The sequence below is a fragment of the Syngnathus leptorhynchus genome, chromosome 16 (genome assembly GCF_054491065.1).
Source record: "Syngnathus leptorhynchus isolate UIUO chromosome 16, UIUO_Slep, whole genome shotgun sequence".
NCBI classification, from domain to species: Eukaryota; Metazoa; Chordata; class Actinopteri; order Syngnathiformes; family Syngnathidae; genus Syngnathus; species Syngnathus leptorhynchus.
In genome coordinates this window covers 2,410,095-2,430,860 of record NC_141210.1, presented here as the reverse complement: position 1 = coordinate 2,430,860, position 20,766 = coordinate 2,410,095, and the positions used below count along the sequence as shown (strand labels likewise).

At 47.1% G+C, this 20,766-nt stretch overlaps 4 protein-coding genes and 1 non-coding gene across 6 annotated transcripts; 2 read left to right on the top strand and 3 right to left on the bottom strand.

Annotated features, from left to right (window-relative positions):
* Positions 1 to 2,272: 2,272 nt before the first annotated feature.
* gsg1l (gsg1-like) lies at positions 2,273 to 7,013 on the bottom strand. Its single transcript, XM_085934008.1, has 6 exons — positions 6,902 to 7,013; positions 6,356 to 6,779; positions 4,967 to 5,014; positions 4,097 to 4,249; positions 3,004 to 3,115; positions 2,273 to 2,794 (listed from the first exon to the last, which is right to left on the bottom strand). Exons 2-6 carry the CDS (start codon positions 6,642 to 6,644, stop codon positions 2,458 to 2,460), a joined length of 939 nt encoding a protein of 312 aa, XP_085790134.1. The 5' UTR covers positions 6,645 to 6,779; positions 6,902 to 7,013; the 3' UTR covers positions 2,273 to 2,457.
* Positions 2,900 to 2,972, top strand: trnar-ccg (transfer RNA arginine (anticodon CCG)). Its single transcript has one exon. It is a non-coding gene; the product is annotated as a tRNA-Arg (tRNA).
* A 3,318-nt stretch (positions 7,014 to 10,331) lies between the features above and the next one.
* LOC147044016 (uncharacterized) lies at positions 10,332 to 11,867 on the bottom strand. Its single transcript, XM_085934687.1, has 3 exons — positions 11,720 to 11,867; positions 11,377 to 11,506; positions 10,332 to 10,763 (listed from the first exon to the last, which is right to left on the bottom strand). Exons 1-3 carry the CDS (start codon positions 11,865 to 11,867, stop codon positions 10,517 to 10,519), a joined length of 525 nt encoding a protein of 174 aa, XP_085790813.1. The 3' UTR covers positions 10,332 to 10,516.
* A 1,533-nt stretch (positions 11,868 to 13,400) lies between these two features.
* On the top strand, positions 13,401 to 18,334 carry ift70 (intraflagellar transport 70). 2 transcript variants are annotated; one of them, XM_085934744.1, is made up of 19 exons: positions 13,401 to 13,572; positions 13,821 to 13,886; positions 14,036 to 14,245; positions 14,352 to 14,408; positions 14,492 to 14,627; positions 14,708 to 14,812; positions 15,035 to 15,163; positions 15,267 to 15,316; positions 15,387 to 15,539; positions 15,610 to 15,675; positions 15,748 to 15,801; positions 15,878 to 15,943; positions 16,050 to 16,126; positions 16,214 to 16,421; positions 16,723 to 16,794; positions 16,866 to 16,969; positions 17,044 to 17,122; positions 17,189 to 17,318; positions 17,467 to 18,269. In XM_085934744.1, exons 1-19 carry the CDS (start codon positions 13,525 to 13,527, stop codon positions 17,601 to 17,603), a joined length of 1,947 nt encoding a protein of 648 aa, XP_085790870.1. In that variant the 5' UTR covers positions 13,401 to 13,524; the 3' UTR covers positions 17,604 to 18,269. The 2 variants fall into 2 exon arrangements, with proteins under 2 accessions (XP_085790870.1, XP_085790871.1); XM_085934745.1 differs by lacking the exon at positions 17,189 to 17,318 and having other exon boundaries at positions 17,044 to 17,132; positions 17,467 to 18,334.
* Positions 17,640 to 20,528, bottom strand: c16h16orf89 (chromosome 16 C16orf89 homolog). Its single transcript, XM_085934747.1, has 8 exons — positions 20,301 to 20,528; positions 19,820 to 19,972; positions 19,245 to 19,395; positions 18,963 to 19,080; positions 18,739 to 18,901; positions 18,548 to 18,652; positions 18,351 to 18,440; positions 17,640 to 18,107 (listed from the first exon to the last, which is right to left on the bottom strand). The coding sequence occupies exons 1-8, from the start codon at positions 20,482 to 20,484 to the stop codon at positions 18,004 to 18,006; spliced, it is 1,068 nt and encodes a 355-aa protein (XP_085790873.1). The 5' UTR covers positions 20,485 to 20,528; the 3' UTR covers positions 17,640 to 18,003.
* Positions 20,529 to 20,766: the final 238 nt, after the last annotated feature.

Here is a 20,766-nt window from a genome sequence, read left to right as displayed (position 1 = left end):
ATTTGATTGCGAATGTGGATGGAGCCACCAAAGATCTTGTAATGTTAAAAGTTGACCACAAGAGGGCAGCATTTTTATTTCAAATAGTGTCACCAACGCCACTGAAAACAATTTCCACAGTTCATAAAGTTCATAATTTTTTCTCCCTGCCCTCTGGGACAAAAAAATCATGAATGCTAAGAAGAAATCCTTCTGATCATCTCGTAATGAACCTCTTCTATTCATTTTAATTAAGTGCTGAGTTTATTTTATCAGCAAGTATTGATCATTTATTGATGAGGTCATGCTCATATGAGGGTAATTAAGAAGGGAATATTTTATAATGATGCAACATGGCAGTAATAATCCCAAACTCCCCAAATTATATGTTATGAATATTCGGATACTTTCAGTGGGATTGAAGAATCTTGCTCTGAATTTTCCCAAAGCTCAATTTAATATTTTGTAATTAGGATTCCAGTGCATCTCTAGAATTTGAAATACATATTATTGTTTTAATTTTGAGTTAGAAGGCAAGGTTGTGTTCCTACGTACTCCAGTCGTATGAATGAATTGGTCTTGAATGTCATATCAGGGTAAAAAAAAACTGTCGCCACAAATCAAGGTGACACAAGATCACAAAAACAAGCAGCTGCAGTAAAAGCAACACACTGAGCAGTTTTACAGCACACTGGTGATGGCCGCCTTGTAAAAAGCGACTTTCCAAGAACAAGTGTCGTGACGCACACAGACGACTCAGACGTTACCTTTGCCAGCGAAATGTCCAAGTCTGGCCAAGTCGTCACCATTTTGTTGTTGTGAAACCATTTTGGGAAAATTAGCCCAGAAATGTCCACTTCAAACCAAAATGGCCGTCTTCCTTGACACTCTTTCGTGCGTCTACGAAATTTTGTGTTGATTGGTGAAACCGGTGTTATTTTTCCCCTAAATCTTTGGGTGAGCCACTTCAGGAATTACTCCAAAATGGCTGACTTTCTTTCACTTTGAGTCATATGTTTTTGACACTTTTTTTGTGAGTCATTTCCCATCCACCCAATTTAGTGTGGAGCTGTAAAACGGGCGTTGGGAATCTTTCTTTTTTTCAACTTTTCAGGGTGCGCTAGAGACTTTAATAAAAGACTTGTCGACCCAATTTCACGCGGACCGGTGAAACTGCTGTCGGGGGTTCGGCTTCTGTTCACTCTTCCGTTTGTTGCACTTTTTATCAGAGTCGTAAAGCGCTTGCCTCCGCTTGCATCATGGCAACGAGAGCGCTGGGACGGCACTCAGAGCCCCGCAGCGGGAAGCAGAACCAAAATAAAAAGACCTAAAAGTTGAGTCCACTCAAAGTTTGCTTTGGAGATGAGAAGTGAGCTGAATGACTCGAGACCTCCACACACACCAAGGTGAGTGACAGAATGTTTATGGATTTTAATTTAAAAAAAGAAATAAAAAGTTCACTTTGGCAGACGGGTTATGTATTGCAGACGACTTACATGCGCAGAGTTTCAAATTTGAGTTTCAAGACAGCGTTAGGGATTCGCAGAACAAATAACGTTTGGAAGACAAGTTTTGCATTTTGAGACCGAAATCAAGATTCGAGTGTCAATTTACAGTTTTAAACAGGATTGGGGTGCCAAATTTTGTCTGCTTGTCACAAAATTGACCTCATCAAAGAGAGTTATGTTCGAGAAATTCAAAATTCTTTGAAGGTATTGATGAGCTGTCATAAACTAAGAAGGGTGAGGAAAAGTCACATGGAGGCTTTCACAGTTGTCTCGGGATTATTAAATCCTCCCGAAATGTCAGAGGCAATTTAATCCAGGCTGTTTACAATCTGCCAGCCTTACGTAACACACTCAAGTTCACACACGCAAACACACACAGTGTTCACTTTTTGTGCTCGGTGCTGCTCATTTGCATTCATTTGTCTCGTCGTTATTTTCGCTTGATTTTTACAAGTTTGAGGAGGAAATTGAATTATGCTTTTAGTGGCACTTTCCGCTCGTTCTTTATGACAGAAGCCGTAAACGTTTCCTCTGCACCGCGTGTGGGTTTTGTGCTTAGGTGTCAAGCTATGTTTTTCAAAAACAACAAAACTGAAGTCATTTCTGGGCTTCCAAGTTTGGACCGGGGGAGGGCAAACGTAGAAACCTCAACACCAATCTAAGCGAATGTTAATTACCGAGCGATTGTTGATTTTGGTTTGCTTTTATCTACACGGCGTGTTAAAATGCGCTCGGGGGGAAAAAAAAAAAAATGAAACAAAGTCCAAAATCTTCAGGATCTCACACAGTGTATTGATGGTTGCAGTATATACACATATATTATGCTACGTCATATTTTGTATCAACAATGTACAATTCAAGTCTGTCAAGTCATTGCTATTGCCGTTTGTCTTGTCAAGTCTTTTCTTACACAAAGCGGCTACACATTCATATTGTAGTATCAGAACCGGGTCCAGGTTCTGCTTCTCCTTCAGCACTGCTCCTCCCCCAGCGAGTCCGTGTTCTCGCCCAAGTCAATGGAGGCGGTCCTCATCTTGGTTCGACCCGCCGTCTGATCCGGAGGGGGGCCAGAGATACCTCCGGGGATGCCCCCGGGGCCCGGGTAGACGTCCAGCGTGCCCGAGATGGACTGCAGGGAGCGCTCTCGAAAGTAGTGGAAGGCCTCCTGGTCCAGGAAGTTCTGCTCCTCGCGGAGGCCCTGCTCGAAGAGTTTGCGCTTGTGGCGGAATTCAATGACTGTCTTGGTGTAGGAGTTGAGCGTGGTGACCGAGGCAGCCATGCAGCATGTGAAGGAGCCCCACGCCATGCTAATGGAAGAACGCAACGTTAGCTAATAAGGTGCTTCCACTCAGAATCTTACTCAGCTGCTCTATAAATTTGTTTTCTGGAATGTTTTCCATTTACACTATGTGGGCCCAGTGGCCTAATGGACAAGGCATCAGCCTCCGGAGCTGGCGATTGTGGGTTCGAGTCCCACCTGGGTCGAATGTTTACCTTCATCATTACTTTAACTCACCAGAAAGACCATCCGTAATCCCAACTGTGAGGTCTCCAGTCTTCAGGACCCAGACTGACGGTGATCTGGAACACTTGCGTGTACATCATGTGGGCTACCATTCCAAGAAGACCTGACTCACACACACACAGGTGAAGACTTACACATGGAAAACTCTGAAGCATCATCTTTGGTCAACCTAGCTAACAGCACTGCTAAACAAATTTCTTACGTTTTGATAGCGGCAGAATTAGTCAAGTAAGTGTCAGGTAGTAAAGGCAAGGCCCGCCGCCGATAACGAGGCACACCGAGCGTGAAGAAAAATGTCCGGCATCACCGAGCAGCTCGGCTCAGCTGTCGTCAATCAGCGCAGCTATAACTATGCTAATTAGTCATCATACGGCGCCCATTGATCCATGCGAGCCGCACGTCGGGGCCGGTGGATCAATTGCACGTGTGGACCCAATCATCAGTCAACATCTTAACACTCCATCAAACGCCACCACGTGCCACGTGTGTGTGTGTGTGTGTGTGTGTGTGTGTGTGTGTGTGTGTGTGTGTGTGTGTGCGCGTGTGGTAAATAACAAGTGTGTGAGATTTACAGCAGGCCATAAAGAGAGTATCATTCCTCTCCGACCTTGACGACGCAGTCGTTGGGCTTTCTAGGAAACGTGCGTCACATTATGATGCACGGGCGCAGGTGGCATTCTATGACGTCAGCTCGGCGTAAGAGACTCATTAGCGGCTCGCTAATTACATTTATCGATGGCGTCTGTGTTATACTTTTGGAGATATTCGGATACCGATGTGCTCAGCCATGGCGAGCGACCGAGTAAGAGACGATTCCTCGGTGCGACGTGAAACTCAGACTCAGATATGGTGATGCAAATGAGAGGAAGGACTTGGAATGGCGTCTTGGCGATCCCGGCGTCTTGTGTAAGATGGCAGAAACACGCACACGCGCACGCGTCGTTGTGTAAGAGCTTTAAGACAGCTTCAATCCCTGCTGCACCAACACAGAGGATAACTTCCGATAACCTCCGATAACCTCTTGCTTAGTTGGTTAGCAAGCGTCATCATGTCATCGAGTGAACATGAAACTTTTGGAGCTCACCGGACAGCACGGTGAAGACGGCGGCAAAGGCGTTGAGCTTGAGTCCGTCGATGACGTTGCTGGAGTGGAAAAGCTCCAAGCACATGAGGCTGAAGCCCACCACCAGCAGCAGGATGTAGAGAACCTCCGACACCACCGACAGCCACAGCACGCCTGAATCGACAAACGCACAACTTGTCGCGTGCACGGCAAAAGGAGTGCGGGAAAAGAAATTCATGCAAAAAAAAAAAAAGGGATATATCTCAAAACATTTGAGTTGAGAGGGAATCTCCCTGTCATGCTCTTGGTCTTTTTTTTCCCCTCCCTCCTCCACGCACGACAAGTCTCAAGCTGTGCCATCAAGACACTCACGACGCAATTTGAAAAGATTATCTGCTCCCACCGAGATCAGGCCGAGTCGCAATCCTGCCTGCTCCCTTTTGCCGTTGACGCTCACACTTTGTGTGCAAGTGTGAGAAAGACAAATATGAATCCATTTCTATTCAGACAGAAAAACATGCACAGCAGGTAGCAGATGCTATTAACCCCCAAGCCCCCCCCTCCCATGACAGCATTCGGGACTTGTGACCAATCTTCATTGATCTCCCGCCAGCATCGGGAGGATTACGGCGCGACAGCTGCTCAAAGCGCAACGACTCCATTGATTTTCTCCAAATCAAATGTGGCACACGTCAAAAAAGTGACCGTGCAAGCTGAGGTCAAAGTTGAAGCGGTCACACGGGTGGGGATGCCGCGCTGTAAAACAGACGACGTATTGAGCACATCTATGTCTGTACGATGTCCCTCCGCATGGCCTCCGATTCTCCATCCATTTTCTGCTTTGTGATTTCCCGGAGCAGGCGAGGCGGCGTAATGGGCGTCATTACTCACCTCTTTCCGAGGCGGGGGCCAGGTCAATGAAGCTGCGGCACTTCTCACCTGAGATGCACAAAAAAAAAGACACATCGCCAAGGCGGATCAAGGCAAAGAAGGAGGAGGTGAGAGCGGCTGCTGGGAGAATCCAAACATGTATGATAAAAGTACCCCGACGTGTTTGTGTTTTCCCAGCCTTTCGTCATCTCAAGGTTAACGTGAGACAGAAAAAAAACCAAAAAAAAAACAGGTGAGCGGGATGTCATTCCCGCTATCCAAATGAAAGGCGGCTGATTAGCGCCGTGAATCTAAAATGTAATCAAGCTTCATCCGCAAGTCGATGCGCTCGCGTCGCTAATGGGGCCCAAAAGAAAAATATTAAAACGTCATTCTCGTGCTCAGAGGCTTGGCTAATTGTCAGAATGCTATTTAGCCTTCAGCGTGAAAATCAAGCCTTTGACCTTTCACCTATAGGAGGTCAGTTTATTTCCCCCCCCCCTCCCTCAAATTGAATAACTGAACTAATCATTGGCATCATGAGTGTGTCAAAGAGCAAATGTGATAAGTGTTGAACGCCGTGCGACTAATTCGAGAAGAGCGTCGTTAGAAAGACATATTAGCCGGCCGATCGATGCTCACATCCTAACTGAACTCGTGCGGCTCGTTTGCGAAGCTCCCCGGAGCCGTCTTGGCTTGATTCACAATATGTGCTGATGCATGTGATTTAGCAAAATGACGTTTATCATTGGCAAATGAGTTTCAAGTTAAATGTTTTTTTTTTCTGCCTGTGACATTTTTCTTCTTAATCGTGCAATGAATCATTGGTGAGTCCATGGTGGCGCACGGAGGAGGTGGCAAGGCATGAAGTGGACACGTTGGTGGACATCCAATCACCCAACCCAGTGAGTGACTCTCCACTTTGATCGTTTGCACTTTACTGGATGTGAGCTGCGGGCACCCCAAATGGACATAAAAAAACAAAACAATCACATGCTTTTTATAGCGGATGACAAAATGTCAATTTTAATGCTTTCAAATAAAAAAAAAGAAAGAAAAGTTTATTGGATGTAAGCGGAAATGTTTCTTCGGTCAGCACTTTTGAGGCGAGTTATAGCCGAGGGCTCGGGCAGATGCTCCCTTACGACTGACAAAAGCACATGAGTTGAATTTCAATGAAAAGGGTGGCCAGGCGAAATGAAGCGCAGTTATTACAGCAGAGGCGCCATTGAGTCACTTAACAATGATGAACCTTTTTTAACCGCACCTCCCAGGCTCATTGAACGCATCAGAGTCGGAATAAGTTGAAGTGAGCTGACGTCATAGGCAAAAGTTTGTAATTGCGGACAACGCGCACGCGTAAACTTTATCGACTTTTACGCACTGCCCCGCACCTACCTACCTACCTACCTGCCTCGTGGATGTTCTCCTCGCACGAGTACCATATTCCGGTGTGGAAGCGTCTGAAGAGGAAGCGGTCGTCGCCGGTCTCCCAGCTGTAATGCACCTTGCTCTGGTCCGTCTCGTTGACGCCGTAGTCGATGCAGTTGTGGCGCCGCTGCGCGCTGCAGTTGGGCTTGGGCACCCGCTGTGTGCCCTCGCACCAGTACGTGGTGATGAAGGCCGTGGTGGAGAACAGCAGTGCCACCAGGTTCAGGCCCACCGACAGAAGAGCGCGACACTTGCGCGTCGTCTTCATGGTCGCGGCCGCGGCGGCTGAGTGCACGTCAGGCGGCGGGGAGTGCGGGTGGCATGGCGCACGGGAGCAGGGAACCGCGCGCTCCTTCGCTTAGTTGACGCCACCTGTCTTCTTTAGGCTCCGCGCCGGTGAAGACTGAGGAGTGAAGAAAGGAGGAGTTGTTTCCTCCATGCACGTCTCCGCGGCTTGTGAGCGGACTTTTTAGCGCGCCTCAGTCACGCGGACTGGAGTCTCTCTCTCTTTACCCCCTCTCTCACCCTGTCTCTCTGCAAAAGCTGGTGCTCGATCATCACCTCGTGGAGGTGGGCTGGTGGGAGTGGAAGTCACAGGTGACGAGGCCTTGACACCCCCCTCCCAAATGAAAATCCATCAGCTGACATTTTACTGCTCCTCCCCCATGGCCCATCCAAGGCCTCTTGAATGTGTGCGTGCGTACGTGCGTGCATGTTCACATACGCCAGGGGTTTTCAACTGGGTTTGTCCAATGGACCATTATTATAACCACGAAGCAACTCGGTGCTTTGGCAGAATATAATTTTGTTTTGCACCGAAGGAGGATGGCTATTTATTTGCATCTGTATGTTTATTTTGGGAATCTCAGCTACACATGACATCATTAGAATTAGTAATGATTCGCAAAATTAGCTGGAAAATAAATCAAGTCTATATAATGAATCAATTTTATTTTTTTTAAAAAGTTTCAATTATTTTCCCTTTCCAATTTCGCCATCCAACTGCAATACAACCACGGACCACTAGAGGGCCGCGGACCACCAGTTGACATACAGACGTCATTATAAACACATGCGAAATTATATGAACTATTACCATGTCAAATGACTAAACATTCTGCAAAATTCAATTTGGTCGACATATCTCCCAAGAGCACAAAAAAATAAGTCAGATGCAAGAAGTCTCCTGTATGCCGTCCCTCCCAAAATGCTCGAAGCGCATCTTAAAGTGATACATTGTGCCATTCCGAGTATGTTGAAATATTAATTAAAGCGCCTAATGAGCATCCGATAGGTGGATAATTAGGTAAATAAAGTCATTTAGTTTGTTAGTGGATTGTATTGCTGTGTACTTTATTTCAGTGGCATTTGGTCAATAGCTTCACATTGAATCACTGAGTGGATCCACACACGAGTGTGCGCTTACACACGCAAACATATTTAGTTTTTCCACACAGTAACGTGTCCCAATATTTTTGCCCAAAACGCCCATTGTTTTCATCACGTTCCCTTTCCAGAGGGTGTCTTAATACTTATGCAAACTAAATGAATGTTTGCGTTTTCCCGACATTTTGGTCATCTCTTAAGGACGGGATTTTTTTTGTGTGTAGAAAAGAAGGCGGGAACGTTGCCACGCTTTTGGCGTCCTTGAGGGAGGGCAAGCATGTCCTCCTCTTTCTCCTCTTCCTCTTCTCTTCCTCCTCTCACCTTGTTTCAAATTAGTCCGCCCAAGGCCAGCGGGGGCAGAATTCATCAAATTAGGACAGCGATGCGCTGTAGATCAATGACACACGCACACAAACACACACACACACACACACACACACACACACACACACACACACACACACACACACACACACACACACACACACTTAAATAAACACACAGCTCGTGTGTCACGAGTTGCTTGATGAAGTGTTGATAGAATCCAAAAGACGACATTGATGAGCTCCCCACGGACAAGACTTGACTGACTCTCCATTGTAACTTCCATTTAGCCGTTTCCTATTCGCACCGTCACAACTTTATTTGCATCTGAATCCAATTTGAAACGCTGTGTGAATCAGGTTGTGATTCTAAGACTGATTCGAATCATCCAAATCATCGCGCGTGTTCTGCATTCAAACGTTCCCCAAAGGTGTCAGGCTTCCGTCCCCCAACAACCCGAGCTGTCATGGTCTTTCGGGACAGCAAGCATATTTTTATTTTAGATTCTTGCTGACTGTGATATACGCAAAGCTGAAGGCCATCCCCTCGTGTGTCAAGCTTTTTTTTTTTTTTGTCGGCTGGCCACGCGTCTGATGGAAGCGTGCTGACTCGTTCCCGAGGCAGAAAATGAAACCGGGAGAAATGATGCAATCGCCTCAACGCGGCAAAAATATATATCGTCAACGACAGCATGCTGAGGTCACCTTCCGACCACTCCCTTCATAGATCGGTGAAGAAAACGACAAAATTGTGCGGCGGCGTTGAAATGGCCGAAGGACAAGATGACGGCGTGAAGTCGAGCCAAACAATAAGGTGGCTCATTAGTGTGGCGCCGGCGGTGTTCCCCGTCCCGCTGACATTTAACAGACGCGTTCGCAGACGCCTCGGCGACGATGGCTCGCGAGTCGTCTGTCAACCGGAAGGACAAACTGATGGAGCACAAGATGTCAAGGATAAAAAGGTCCTCAGAGATCCGGAAAGTTCCATGAGGGCATACAACCAAATTTAATCAGCTTTTGAAACGTAAACACAGGTTTGAATCATCCGACCCTGTCTTGAAACCATACTTTGAAACGAACCCTCACTCCAAATTGAAAACCCCGGTTTAAAACCCTAACCCAGGTTTGAAACCACTAACCAGTCCTTTTATTTTCTTAAACCTTTGTCTTGTCATCTCAAACCTGCCTCGAATGTCTCGCTTGAAAACTACCTTTGCCATCTCTGGTGCTCAGCTCCTAAATAACGTATGTCACCATTCCTTCAGCCGAGGTGTTTCATTAAAGTGGCGCTTAGCTGAGAGCGTGATGTGGGTCCAAGACCCCTGACGGGTCACATTTGATCTCCAATGTGGCAAAAAGGACGTCTGGCTGCGTAATGGATTTTATTTTATTTTTTTTTAGCACCTGCGTCCATTTTTTAGGAAAACCAGGCCACGGCTGACAGAAGCCACGTCAAGTCCCACATCAAGAAGAAAGACGGTGAGGATATTTGGTGAGCAGGGGTGGGGCGTGAAGGCATGAAATTCATTATTGATCCCCGCGACCCCGTTGACACTGAAATGTGTGAGATGTGAGCGGTTGGCGCCGCCGCTGCAGGCCTGTGAATCACAGGAGGCCATTTGCCTTGACTCGCACACCTCCTCTGTTCACGTGAGCGATTCTCAAATTGGCTCAGCCCGACTCACACACAAAGTCCAAAATCTAAATCTTGGTCTTGTTTGGAACTTGGTCTCAAGTCCTAATCGTCTTCAAGTTTGAGGACATGAGACAAAGTCCAGATCAGTGTACCAAGTTCCGTTTATCTCCACTTTTTGCATCCTTTCAAGGTCAAATTTTTTTTCATCCAAGCTATTTTTGGTTTTGAGCTGTGACCCACTTGGTGTGACATCAGAGTCATGGGAGGGGGGGGGGGACATGAGTAATCCTATTGACACTCGGAACGCACTGTCACAGTTTGTAAGCTGCACTTGCTCTCAATCTCACTTCGTGTAGGAGATGAGCAGCGAGGGTCCGCACAGGACTTGTAGACCCGGTCCGACTGAACGTCAATCATCTCAAATCGATCGTGTTTGTAATGAAGCGACGTTGCCGTGCCTGTGCTGCAAAAATGGACTTTATTGGTTAACTGCGTGTGTGCGTGTATTTGTGCATGCGTGATGTAGCAGGGAACAAAACCCAAAGGGGAAGCGAGCCCGTCCAAACAATCTGACTTGGATGCCGTTCAACGTGTTGGGCTGAACTCCAGCGGCAAAACCAAATCCCTCAAAGTGTGCCGACCCAAATGTTTCCAGAAGGCGACAAAGCTACCTAGTAACTCAATAGCTTTAGCTTCTTAGCACTTATTTGTAGCAGGAACTAATGAACTTTTTAACACTCTGGGGAAAAAATACAAAAAAGCAGATAAAGCATGAATGCATGATCACGGTCATTCTTAGGAGGTGGTGGCCGCGGGGGTGATCTTCTTCTTCATCACCCGCCTGCCTGTCTGCCTGGGCACGGGGGCTGAAGAGGCCCCGGTCTGGGTCTGAGCCTGGGCCTGGCCGCTTCCCCTGCTAGCCTTCACCTCGTCCATGAAGGTCTCCATGGCGGTGAACTTCTCCGTTAGCTCACCCAGGTGAGCTTTGAGGGCGTTGAACTCCTTGTAGAGATCACCCAGAGCCTCCGACAGAGGTTGGATGCTGGATGGAGGTGAGACACGTCAAACTAGCATTTTGTGAGCAAACAATTTTGGTGCTCGTTCTGCTTGACTCAAAGGAGTGACATTGTTGTCACGTTAGCTTTTCACGCTAGATGCTAACTATCCATCCAAACGAGATTGATCTCAATGGAACATTTTGTTTTGAAAGACAACCCAAATGAATGTTGAGCTTTATGTGAGGGCAAGAAGAAAAGAAACTGGAGTAGCAATTTGGCGGAATAAATTCTCAGGCTAGCTGCTAACTATCCTTCCAAACAGGATTGACCTCAATGGAACATTTTGTTTTGAAAGACAACCCAAATGAATGTTGAGGGCAAGAAGAAAAAAAGCTGGAATAGCAATTTGGCTGAATAAACGCATGAAAAGAGGAAACAGCAACATGTCATTTGAACTACTGGACTGCCTTCCAAACCAAACTGCGGGGAGGAAGCTGGAAATACCAGACTTCCTTTTGTTTAGTATTTCATAACCTCATATTTCCAATTTTCGAATTGCATGCATTCCTGTGTGGACTCTTTGGCTGGTAGGCAATGTTCCGCTTTACTGGGTGGGCCCTTGGACATTGATACCATTGGATCGGGTTGTGGCGGTACCTAGCGTAGTCGGGCAGCACGGACTGGTGGTCGTTTTGCAGGAGTCCCTTCATCTTGTTGACGATGTCGAAACGCCAGTTATCCAGGATCTCAGTCAGGTTGGCCACGCCCCTCATGCTGACCCTATCGGCTGGGACCGGACCAATGAGAAACGATCAGGACACATTAGCATCAGTACAGAGACGTCCAACCGAGACTGTGTTTATTCGGTCCTGAAATGCCGCTGCTCACATTCCCTTCTGCATTTGCACACATTTTGTGCTCCTGTCAATGTTTGTCACCTTTGCCCCCGTCATCCCTCTGATGGGAAGTAAACAGAAGAGAGGCAAATCTGTGTGCTCACAGCCATCCCTGTAGTTCCACTCATCCGCGTTGGCCGTCTGCGTTTGCGCGTTGGCCGTCTGCGTCTGCGCACGTCGCCTCTGCGCAGTCACGGTTGCCGCCGCGACGGCCAGCAACACCAGCACCGCCAAGCTCGCTTTTTGGGCCATCGTCCACACCGCAACCTGCACAAACCACTCAGTAAGGACGCCCTCTGCTGGATGCAGCGACGTCACACGCTTGAGAAGAGAGGATTGATTGATTGATTGATTGATTGATTGATTGATTGATTGATTGATTGATTGATTGATTGATTGATTGATTGATTGATTGATTGATTGATCGGTGTTCAACATTTAACGTTTAACATTTAACATAACGTTTAACCGTTTAACATCTAAATCCCAACTGCTGTCGGTCAGGCCAGAAAAGCTTCTGTGTAAGAGCCACACTTCTGTTTAAGACATTAGATACTAACGACACCATTTTTTTAGACATTTCAGTAATCTTGAGTTTTAAAATGAACATTAAAAGATGCTAACTGTTTAAGTTGACACTATATTAAAAGCAAAAGCTGTTTTTTAGTTGCGCATGTGCCAGCATGCAAGCACACAATGTTTCCATAAAAAGATCGAGTTAAACGTCTGCTGCTAAATAAATCTTCATGAATTAACTCACGACTAACTCATTTATGTGTGCGGGCGCACTTACTTGCTGCACAAGCGTGTTACCAAACCTGAGGACCGTCGGTTTGTCGTTGTCGTCGTCTCCTTGACACGTCTGACGATGACACCAGGCAGCGCTCAGCAAAAGAAAGCAAGAACACACCCTTCTGCAGACTCAATGTCAAAAACACACAAGCACACACGCATACTGCGGTCACGTTTTGCCCACTACTTTTGAGGCCCACAATGTGGTTTGGCTTAGAGTGGAGGCTCCAGCACCCCTGGCTTGCTTTTTTTGTTTGTTCTTCTTGGATGTAGTTGTGCTAACGGGTATTAAGCAGACATTGAAGGGTGTTAAATTTGTTGGTCTAAAAAAAAACAACAACAAAATTAATACATTAATGGTACTTGATGATTATTTTTCAGCTGTGTTTTATTAATAACCAAATCTAATCAGAATTAAATAGGGCTTAAACCTCCACCAATAGCAAACTGTTAATGAAAAGCAAAAAAAACCAAAAGTTAGTCCCTGTATTTGTGCTTGTTGGTCCATCCATGCATCCACTTGTCCCCATGGGGGTCGTGGGCGTGCTGGAGCCTATCCCAGCTTTTATCGGCCAGTAGGCGGGGGACACCCTGAACCGGTTGCCAGCCAATCGCAACGGCATACAGAGACGAACAATCATCCGCTCAATTGGCCTACCAAGTATGTTTTTTGGGATGTGGGAGGAAACCGGACGACCCGGAGACAGGCACAGGGAGAACATGCAAACTCTACACAGAGAGGGCCGGAGGTGGAATCAAACCTGCACCCTCTGAACTGTGAGGCGAACGCCCTAACCAGTGCACACCCCTGTGTTGGTTTATTTCCACCAAATATTTTTTATTGTTTTCATTATTGACAACTCATTTGAAGAGATCTCTAGAAAAGTAAAGAACAGATGACTAAAAGAGCAGTTACGGCATCCAGCAAATTGATTGGCAGTCATAAAAGTCCGTCAAAACGCTGACTTCCGGTATGGGAGGTTGCCAGGCAACACAACTCCGCTTGCTCTTTGTGAGTTCGGCTGCTAGCTAACTTGGTAGTTAGCGTTGCTTGTTTTTCCTGAATTTAGCCGATTATTTTCAAATTTAGAGCTGTGAAAATTACACGTTTGGCATTATGATGACAATAAAAGACGGGGAGTACACTGCTACAATCTATAAACTGGTAAGAATGCGAAGCTTTAGTCAGTCGGGTCTGTCTTTCGCTTAGCTCGCTAACTTGACATAAGGCATTAGTTAAAACTACAGAAAATTTTAATTACTCATGAATACACGAAGAAAAGACCAGTTTAATTTACAATGTGAAAATTGTCGGTCACCTCAAGACCACTTGGTAATAAATAATAAAAATAATAATAAAAATGTTTTCGTCTGTGTAGCGTCGAGGAGTGACAATGTTGATTTGTCTTGCAGATTAAAGACAGCCAGTATGTTGAGGCCATTCACATCCTTAACAGTCAACTTCAGAAGCACACGAGAGTAAGTGGATATCTCATCATCCTGTTTCCCACAGCTTCAAATACTGATAATAAAAAAAAAAACCAGACATGCATGTCAGGTTCATCATTTGTACTGTAGTCCTGAGTGTACAAAATTAGTCACCGTTTCTGTTTATTTTTTTCCCTCAGTCTCGGGCAGCACTGTCCCTGCTGGGCTTCTGCTACTACCACGTCCAAGACTTCAGCGGTGCGGCCGAGTGCTACGAGCAGCTCACGCAGCTGCACCCCGAGGTGGAGGAGTATCGGGTGTACTACGCCCAGAGCCTGTACAAGGCGGGCGCCTACGCCGAGGCCACCAAGGCCTCCTTCGCCCTGGACACACCCAGCAGCCACACCAAGGTTCGCTCACTTCCACGACAATCCTCAAAACATGGTGTCGAATAAACACGTGAGATCGGACAAAAACAACACAACAGACATTTCAAATGGTCTTCCTCCTCAACAGATGATCAAACTGCAAGCCTCCATCAAATATTTTGAGGAGAATTACTCAGCTGCTAAGGTAACCTGAAGCTCTGTGATTGTTATTCCTGCCGTCTGATCGTATTTCTGACTGATAGATGTCATTGCGGCGCGTGTGTGCAGTCTCTGGTGGAGCAACTTCCTCCGGAGGACGCCGATTACGTATACAACATGGGCTGCCTGCTCTACCAGGATGCCAAATACGAGGACGCCTGCAAGAAGTTCACGTCAGCAATGCAGGTGCTGGGATATGTTCCTGGTAAGCGCACAAACATGTCGCCGAGCAAATCTAACAACGAGACACAGATTCTTATTGACCTTTGTCGTTGTGTGTGCCAGCGCTGTCGTACAACATCGCTCTGTGCTACTACAGGCTCAGCAACTATGCGCAGGCCCTCAAATACATCGGCGAGATCATCGAGCGAGGCATCCAGGAACATCCGGGTAAGGAGATCTGATTCCATCAGCACCGTCAAATCTTTCCATTTTTGTTTATCAACCAAAACGCTATTCCAACTGTTGTTGGATTTGATCCACAATTTGGAAAGCGCGCTATCCGCGCCTCACGCTTTATTCAATGAGGTTTGAGCTTATTTGTTTTTGTAGCTAGGCAGGACGTTTTATATTTTGACCCCATTCCTTCACTGTCATCCCCCCCTGCGGCAGAGCTGAGCGTGGGCCTGACCACGGAGGGCATCGAGGTGCGTAGCGTGGGCAACACACTGGTGCTCCATCAGACTGCCCTGGTGGAGGCCTTCAACCTCAAGGCTGCCATCGAGTACCAGCTGAAGAACCGTAAGACGCGACTAAGCGCGGACGGATGCCATCTTGCATCCGTAACAGCCATTCACTTCCATTTTGCAATGGATGGAGTGATATTTGAAAATTTTGTTTGCAGTGAAAGGAGCTCAGGAGGCTTTGACGGACATGCCGCCGAGAGCCGAGGAGGTAAGCCGGCGTGCGTAACGATGGTGGAAACCAGCAAGAGCACACAAACGCAAATGTGGGCGCGCTGCAGGAGCTGGACACGGTGACTCTTCACAACCAGGCTCTGCTCAATATGGACAGCAAGCCCTCGCAAGGCTTTGAGAAGTTGGCCTTCCTGCTGCAGCAGCCTTCCTTCCCACCCGTCACCTTCGGCAACCTTCTGCTGCTCTACTGCAAGCACGAGGTATTTGCCATCACGCGGTGCGCCACACCATTCCGGCCGCGAACGATTTTTTGTCCCGCTTCCTCGGCAGTATTTCGATCTGGCTGCCGACGTCCTGGCAGAAAACGCACACCTCACCTACAAGTTACTCACGCCGGTGAGTTGCACTTGACTTGTTTTGTCTTTTTTGCTTTGATTGTCCCTCACTGCTTTTTTCGCTCCTTCTCAGTATGAGTACGAGTTTCTCGATGCCTTGCTGACCTGCCAGACGGCGCCGGAGGAGGTATGACCACAGTCAGACACATTTTGTCTTTCTTGACGTTGTGACGTCTAATGTATCTGCGTCGGTGCACTTTTAGGCCTTCAGAAAGTTTGACGACATGATCGGCAAAATGACGGAGAAGCTGCGCAAACTGGCCAAGCAGGTTTTCCACCCATTTTTATTTTTCACGCCACCTGTTGTCGGGTAAAAACATCTGCAATTTAATCGTTAACATAACAATTACAAACTCTGCTCGATCGTGTTTGCAGCTACAGGAGGCCAAGACGGTCCGAGACGACGACGGGCAGAAGAAAACCCTCCAGGAGTACGACACCATGCAGGAGAAGTGAGAATACACTCATAAATTCTCCTCCATAACATCGAAGTGCTCTTGCGCTAAAGGTGCCCTTCCTCGTGTTCTTCCTGTGTGCAGGTACATCGTGGTCCTGATGGCACAGGCCAAAATCTACTGGAACCGCGAGAACTTTGCCATGGTGGAGAAGATCTTCCACAAGTCCATGGAGGTGTGCAACGAGGACGACACGTGGAAGCTGAACGTGGCGCACGTGCTCTTCATGCAGAACAAGTACAAGGAGGCCATCAGCTTCTATGAGCCTATCGTCAAGAAGCACTACAACAACGTGAGTGACGCCGCACTTGCTTGCCCTCGGGAAAGCCCGACCAGGTCGGCTGACCGTTGACCTTTGTGCGCAGGTGGAACAGTGTAGCGTGCGGGATTGCCCGTGCACGTTCAAAGCACCGGTAAAAATAGAACTTTGCGGTGACTTTGTTATTTCCCCCCCCCCATGCGTGAAACTTTGCGGTTTTGGTGTGTTTTTGTTTGCAGTGTTGCTTTGTGGGTAAAAACAAATTGCTGAAATCTTTTATGATTGAACATGTTCAAAAAGCTTTGAAATAAAGATCAAACCTGCGTTGCTGCAGATCTTGAACGTGAGCGCTGTGGTCCTGGCCAACTTGTGCGTGTCCTACATCATGACCAGCCAGAATGAAGAGGTAACGCAAGTCGGCATAGTGGAATCGCGTCAACGGCGCCACGCCTCACGCGGACTCCAAATGACTTCCAGGCTGAAGAGCTGATGAGGAAAATTGAAAAGGAGGAAGAGCAGATCTCCTACGACGACCCTGACAAGAAAGTCTTCCACCTATGCATCGTCAACTTGGTCATCGGGTGACTTGGACGCTTCACGAGGAAGAGTGCGAGATTGCAATTTGTTGTTTATGGACATGTTTGTGTTTCTTCAGCACATTGTACTGCGCCAAGGGCAACTACGATTTTGGCATCTCTCGTGTTATCAAGAGCTTGGAGCCTTACAACAAGAAGGTGATTGCTCGTGAGTCGCACATTTTGTACTTGCAACTTTGTAGCATGTTTGCGCGTGTCGCGTAGTTGGGGACGGACACCTGGTTCTACGCCAAGCGCTGTTTCCTGTCCCTGCTGGAGAACATGTCAAAGCACATCATCACGCTGAAGGGGGTGGTGGTCCAGGGTTGCATTCAGTTCTTGGAGAACTGTGAAGGTGACACACAATCACAGCATAGTCCACTCCTAGCTCTCATCAAGAATAACATTTTTGAAAATCAAAAACCAAGTGACATTCCCACCAAGATGCTCTAAAATGACACCAAAGCATCATTTTCATAATGACGTTTTTGTTTTTGTTTCAGAATATGGAAGGGAGGTGCCCGCCATCATTGAGCAGCCGCTGGAGGAGTCCGGGGTCCAAATGGGCAAGAACACTGTGACGTACGAGGCCCGACTCCTCAAGGCCCTCTTCTACAAAGTCACAAGCTGGAATGAGTGACTGTGATGCAAGAAAAGACAAAAACACACTCTTGAAGTGGCCCCTTGCTTTTATTTGGGATGGAGTTGTCTTGTGCGTACATTTCATGCTTCATGCACACAAAAAAAAAAAGTCTTAAATACTTCAATATATTGGAGAAGACTTCATAATAATTCACAAGGAAATAATACAGGCAGCTTCTCATGCTATACGACATTCAAACAGAAACAGCTCCAATCTTTACTTTTTTGGAAAGTAGATAGACTAGTATGCTATAAAAACACTCCTAATGTCGTTTGTTATTGCTTTGACCAAAGTGAAGAGCCCAAGATGTTGTTGTACCCAAGGATTGTTCTCCTTTTGGATTTGATGTCCAACATTTTCAAAACACCAAAAAGCAGCCAGGCGGGAAGTCAGCCGATCAGGAAAGGGGCCTCTTGGTTATGTCCTGCTCCGTTAGATAGAAGTTTAAATATCCTCCAAGGGCACCCACCGCCACCGACGTCATGTGACTGGAGCAGCCATCTTGAAATAGCAAAGATAGAAGATGCATGTCAACAGGACGTTATTGTTTGGTGTGGTTTTTTTTTGTTTTCAGGAACACTTGGAAATGGCAAGCTGTCATTGTGGTTGTGTTTGATTTTTTTTTTATAATAAAACTTTTGTTTGATTTGACCGGGACCTCACCACCACCACTTCCCCCCTCCCATTCGGACTAACATCTCCCCGCCAGTGACGAAGGATCATCGGTCATGAGGTGGAACCTACCGGGAAGGATCTTCTCCCTCCTCTTGACGCGGTGATGAGGCTGCAGTTGCTCCAGCAGCTCGTCTCCGATCATCTGCGAGATGACGCTGGCTAAGCGCGACAGCAGAGGACAGCTTAGGTGCACATCCGTACGTATACACTCACTGCCCCTTCCGCAGTTTCCGCTTGATGAGCGACACGATCGGTCACAGACTTACCGTCGCGCCCGAAGCAGCCGAGCTCGACATCCTGCAGCCGGAGGATGTGCTGCAGCCAATCGGGTTTGTAGAAGTCGGAGAAGCCGGCCAAGCCGCAAATGAGGACTGTGAGGCACAAACGTAGGAGGTCAGGGGTCAGAAGTCACAGATGTTGTCCCAAAACGGCTTACATGACATAATCGTTCACTGACTGTTCTCGATGAAGATGTCCGCCGTCTGCTGGCTGAGACCCTCGGCGACAATGTCCTGGTTGGTTTTCATCATGTTGGAGCAGAAGATCTTCTGGTAGCTGCGTTCCGTCATGTTGGCGCGGGACGCTCGCGTATCGCCCTTCAGCAGGTTGGAGCACCCTTTCTGACACACAAAGCGCACGTTAGCCCCTTGGTGACGGCGGGCTTGCCGCTGCGCTCCTCACCATCTTCCCGATCATGAAGTAGAGCAGCTGGTGGGACAGCGAGTAGTGCGGACAACCAAACTGGGTCATGGTGTCACGGCACGGCTTGGTCACGATGCATGGCGTCCCCTTCTGTTTCCTACCAGGAAAAGAAAGAAATAGATTTGTCATTTTTGTAATGTTAGAGCAGATGAAAGTCTTCAGTAAACATTTTGCTCTTGTCTGTCCTCTAACTGAACTAATTGTCTCTGTACTTTCCCCCCCCCCAGATATACTCGAGTTGACTCGAGAACCAGCACCCACCAGGTTCCGAGGAGCAGCGTGAGGCACTTGTCGCTGAGCTGCTCGTCGTAGCATTCGCTAGCGATGGTGGCGGCGTATACCAGGCTGGCGTCGGTGTTACTGCGTTCCTGAGGAACCTGCCAGAACTTCCACGACAGAAGAGGCTCGAACTCTGCAAACGGAAAAGCGTGCAAGTGCAATTTATGCATTATGACAGGACAGCAGTGGAGGAGGAAACCTGCGCGACCCTTCGTTCCTAAAAACATCTAATACCTTCAATTTTTGATTCAATGATTCTTTGGCATACCACTAGAGTCGTGAAAAGGGGGATAACACTACATGGAACAACCAAATAAATAGTTTATAAAAAAAAATTACCAAAGCGAAGCAAAACTACTAGAAAAAACTTTTCAAGCAAGTATTTTTATTTTGAATGATTATTTTTTATTTTTCAAGTTTCAAGCTCAACACATTTATTTTCAGTTTCACATTTTTTCAAGTACAAAACTTTTGACCCCAATCTACCGCCATAGGTTTGAAACTCATTTTACAATACACGTGTCATTCACATTAAATTCAAATTTTAGCGCGGCTACCTTGGTAGTACTTGGGGTCGTTTTGGCGCAGAGCGGCGATGGCTTTGTCAAAGCTGCGATCCAGACGTTGGACCAGACCCACGGTTGCCGTCCTCTGAGCCCAGCTGACCGGATCCGAGTGAGGCCACGTCCGTACAGCCTCCTTCAGCTCCGCTAACAAACATGCAAGAAAAACACACACCAAGAAAAAGTTGCAATTTACAATTCAAGAAGTTGTGATAATATGCTGGAAAAATCTGTCAACATTTTATGTTGTATCTATGCAAGAGAAAATGGCAGTGGTAGGGGAGGAAAAAGCAATTTTACGACAAGAAAACAAAAGTTGTAATTTTACGGGAATCAAATTTGGGACACACTGGCAGAAAACTGCTACTCAGTTCATGAATTCCAAATACATTTAATTCAATTTCTCTTTTTATCATTATGCCTGTCTGCAGGCGGATGGACACTGCGCCACAAAGCAGCAAGACGGGCCACCCACCCTGCAGCATAAGGAAGCCCACCACGCCGTCCAGGTTGATGTGCTGGTGCTGGCGCTCCAGGAAGGCGGCGCCCTTGGAGAGGCTCCCGAGCACATCGTCGATCACCTCAGCCCGCGAGCAGCAGCAGCACACGGCCGCCAAAAGCGCCGCCAAAGCGGCCAGCCGCAGCCTGGGCGTCCGCATGCTTAGAGCTCGATCCCAGGACACTTGATAAGCCTGCAGAGAGCGTGGCGGGTCAGTGACGTCACGATGTCTGACGTGCGTGCTCTTGTTTTGATTCACATTGGTTTGCGAACCCAAATAAGTTATGTAGTGCTATATTTACATAAATGCCACTTTCTGATAAAATTAGCTTGATCAAAAACTTTAAATAATCGAGACAAACCGAGTAAATAAATTGCAAAAAAAAAAAATCTATTTTATTCCGAAACGATGTCGCTCAAACCTCTGCGGTGCCTTTAAATC

Bases quoted from the DNA above. Each gene is read 5' to 3' on its own strand.
- ift70 (XM_085934744.1), top strand. From the start codon at position 13,525: ATGATGACAATAAAAGACGGGGAGTACACTGCTACAATCTATAAACTG. The intron at 14,813-15,034 runs GTAAGGAGATCT...CCCCTGCGGCAG, and splicing joins AGGCATCCAGGAACATCCGG to AGCTGAGCGTGGGCCTGACC. The intron at 15,676-15,747 runs GTGAGTTGCACT...GCTCCTTCTCAG, and splicing joins CCTACAAGTTACTCACGCCG to TATGAGTACGAGTTTCTCGA.
- gsg1l (XM_085934008.1), bottom strand. From the start codon at position 6,644: ATGAAGACGACGCGCAAGTGTCGCGCTCTTCTGTCGGTGGGCCTGAAC. The intron at 4,250-4,966 runs GTGAGTAATGAC...TTGTCGATTCAG, and splicing joins GGCCCCCGCCTCGGAAAGAG to GCGTGCTGTGGCTGTCGGTG. The intron at 2,795-3,003 runs GTGAGTTAAAGT...TTCTTCCATTAG, and splicing joins GATTACGGATGGTCTTTCTG to CATGGCGTGGGGCTCCTTCA.
- c16h16orf89 (XM_085934747.1), bottom strand. From the start codon at position 20,484: ATGCGGACGCCCAGGCTGCGGCTGGCCGCTTTGGCGGCGCTTTTGGCG. The intron at 19,396-19,819 runs GTAGCCGCGCTA...TTCCGTTTGCAG, and splicing joins CGACCCCAAGTACTACCAAG to AGTTCGAGCCTCTTCTGTCG. The intron at 19,081-19,244 runs GTGGGTGCTGGT...TTTTCCTGGTAG, and splicing joins ACGCTGCTCCTCGGAACCTG to GAAACAGAAGGGGACGCCAT.
- LOC147044016 (XM_085934687.1), bottom strand. From the start codon at position 11,867: ATGGCCCAAAAAGCGAGCTTGGCGGTGCTGGTGTTGCTGGCCGTCGCG. The intron at 11,507-11,719 runs GTGAGCACACAG...GTCCGGTCCCAG, and splicing joins GTGGAACTACAGGGATGGCT to CCGATAGGGTCAGCATGAGG. The intron at 10,764-11,376 runs GTACCGCCACAA...ACCTCCATCCAG, and splicing joins GTGCTGCCCGACTACGCTAG to CATCCAACCTCTGTCGGAGG.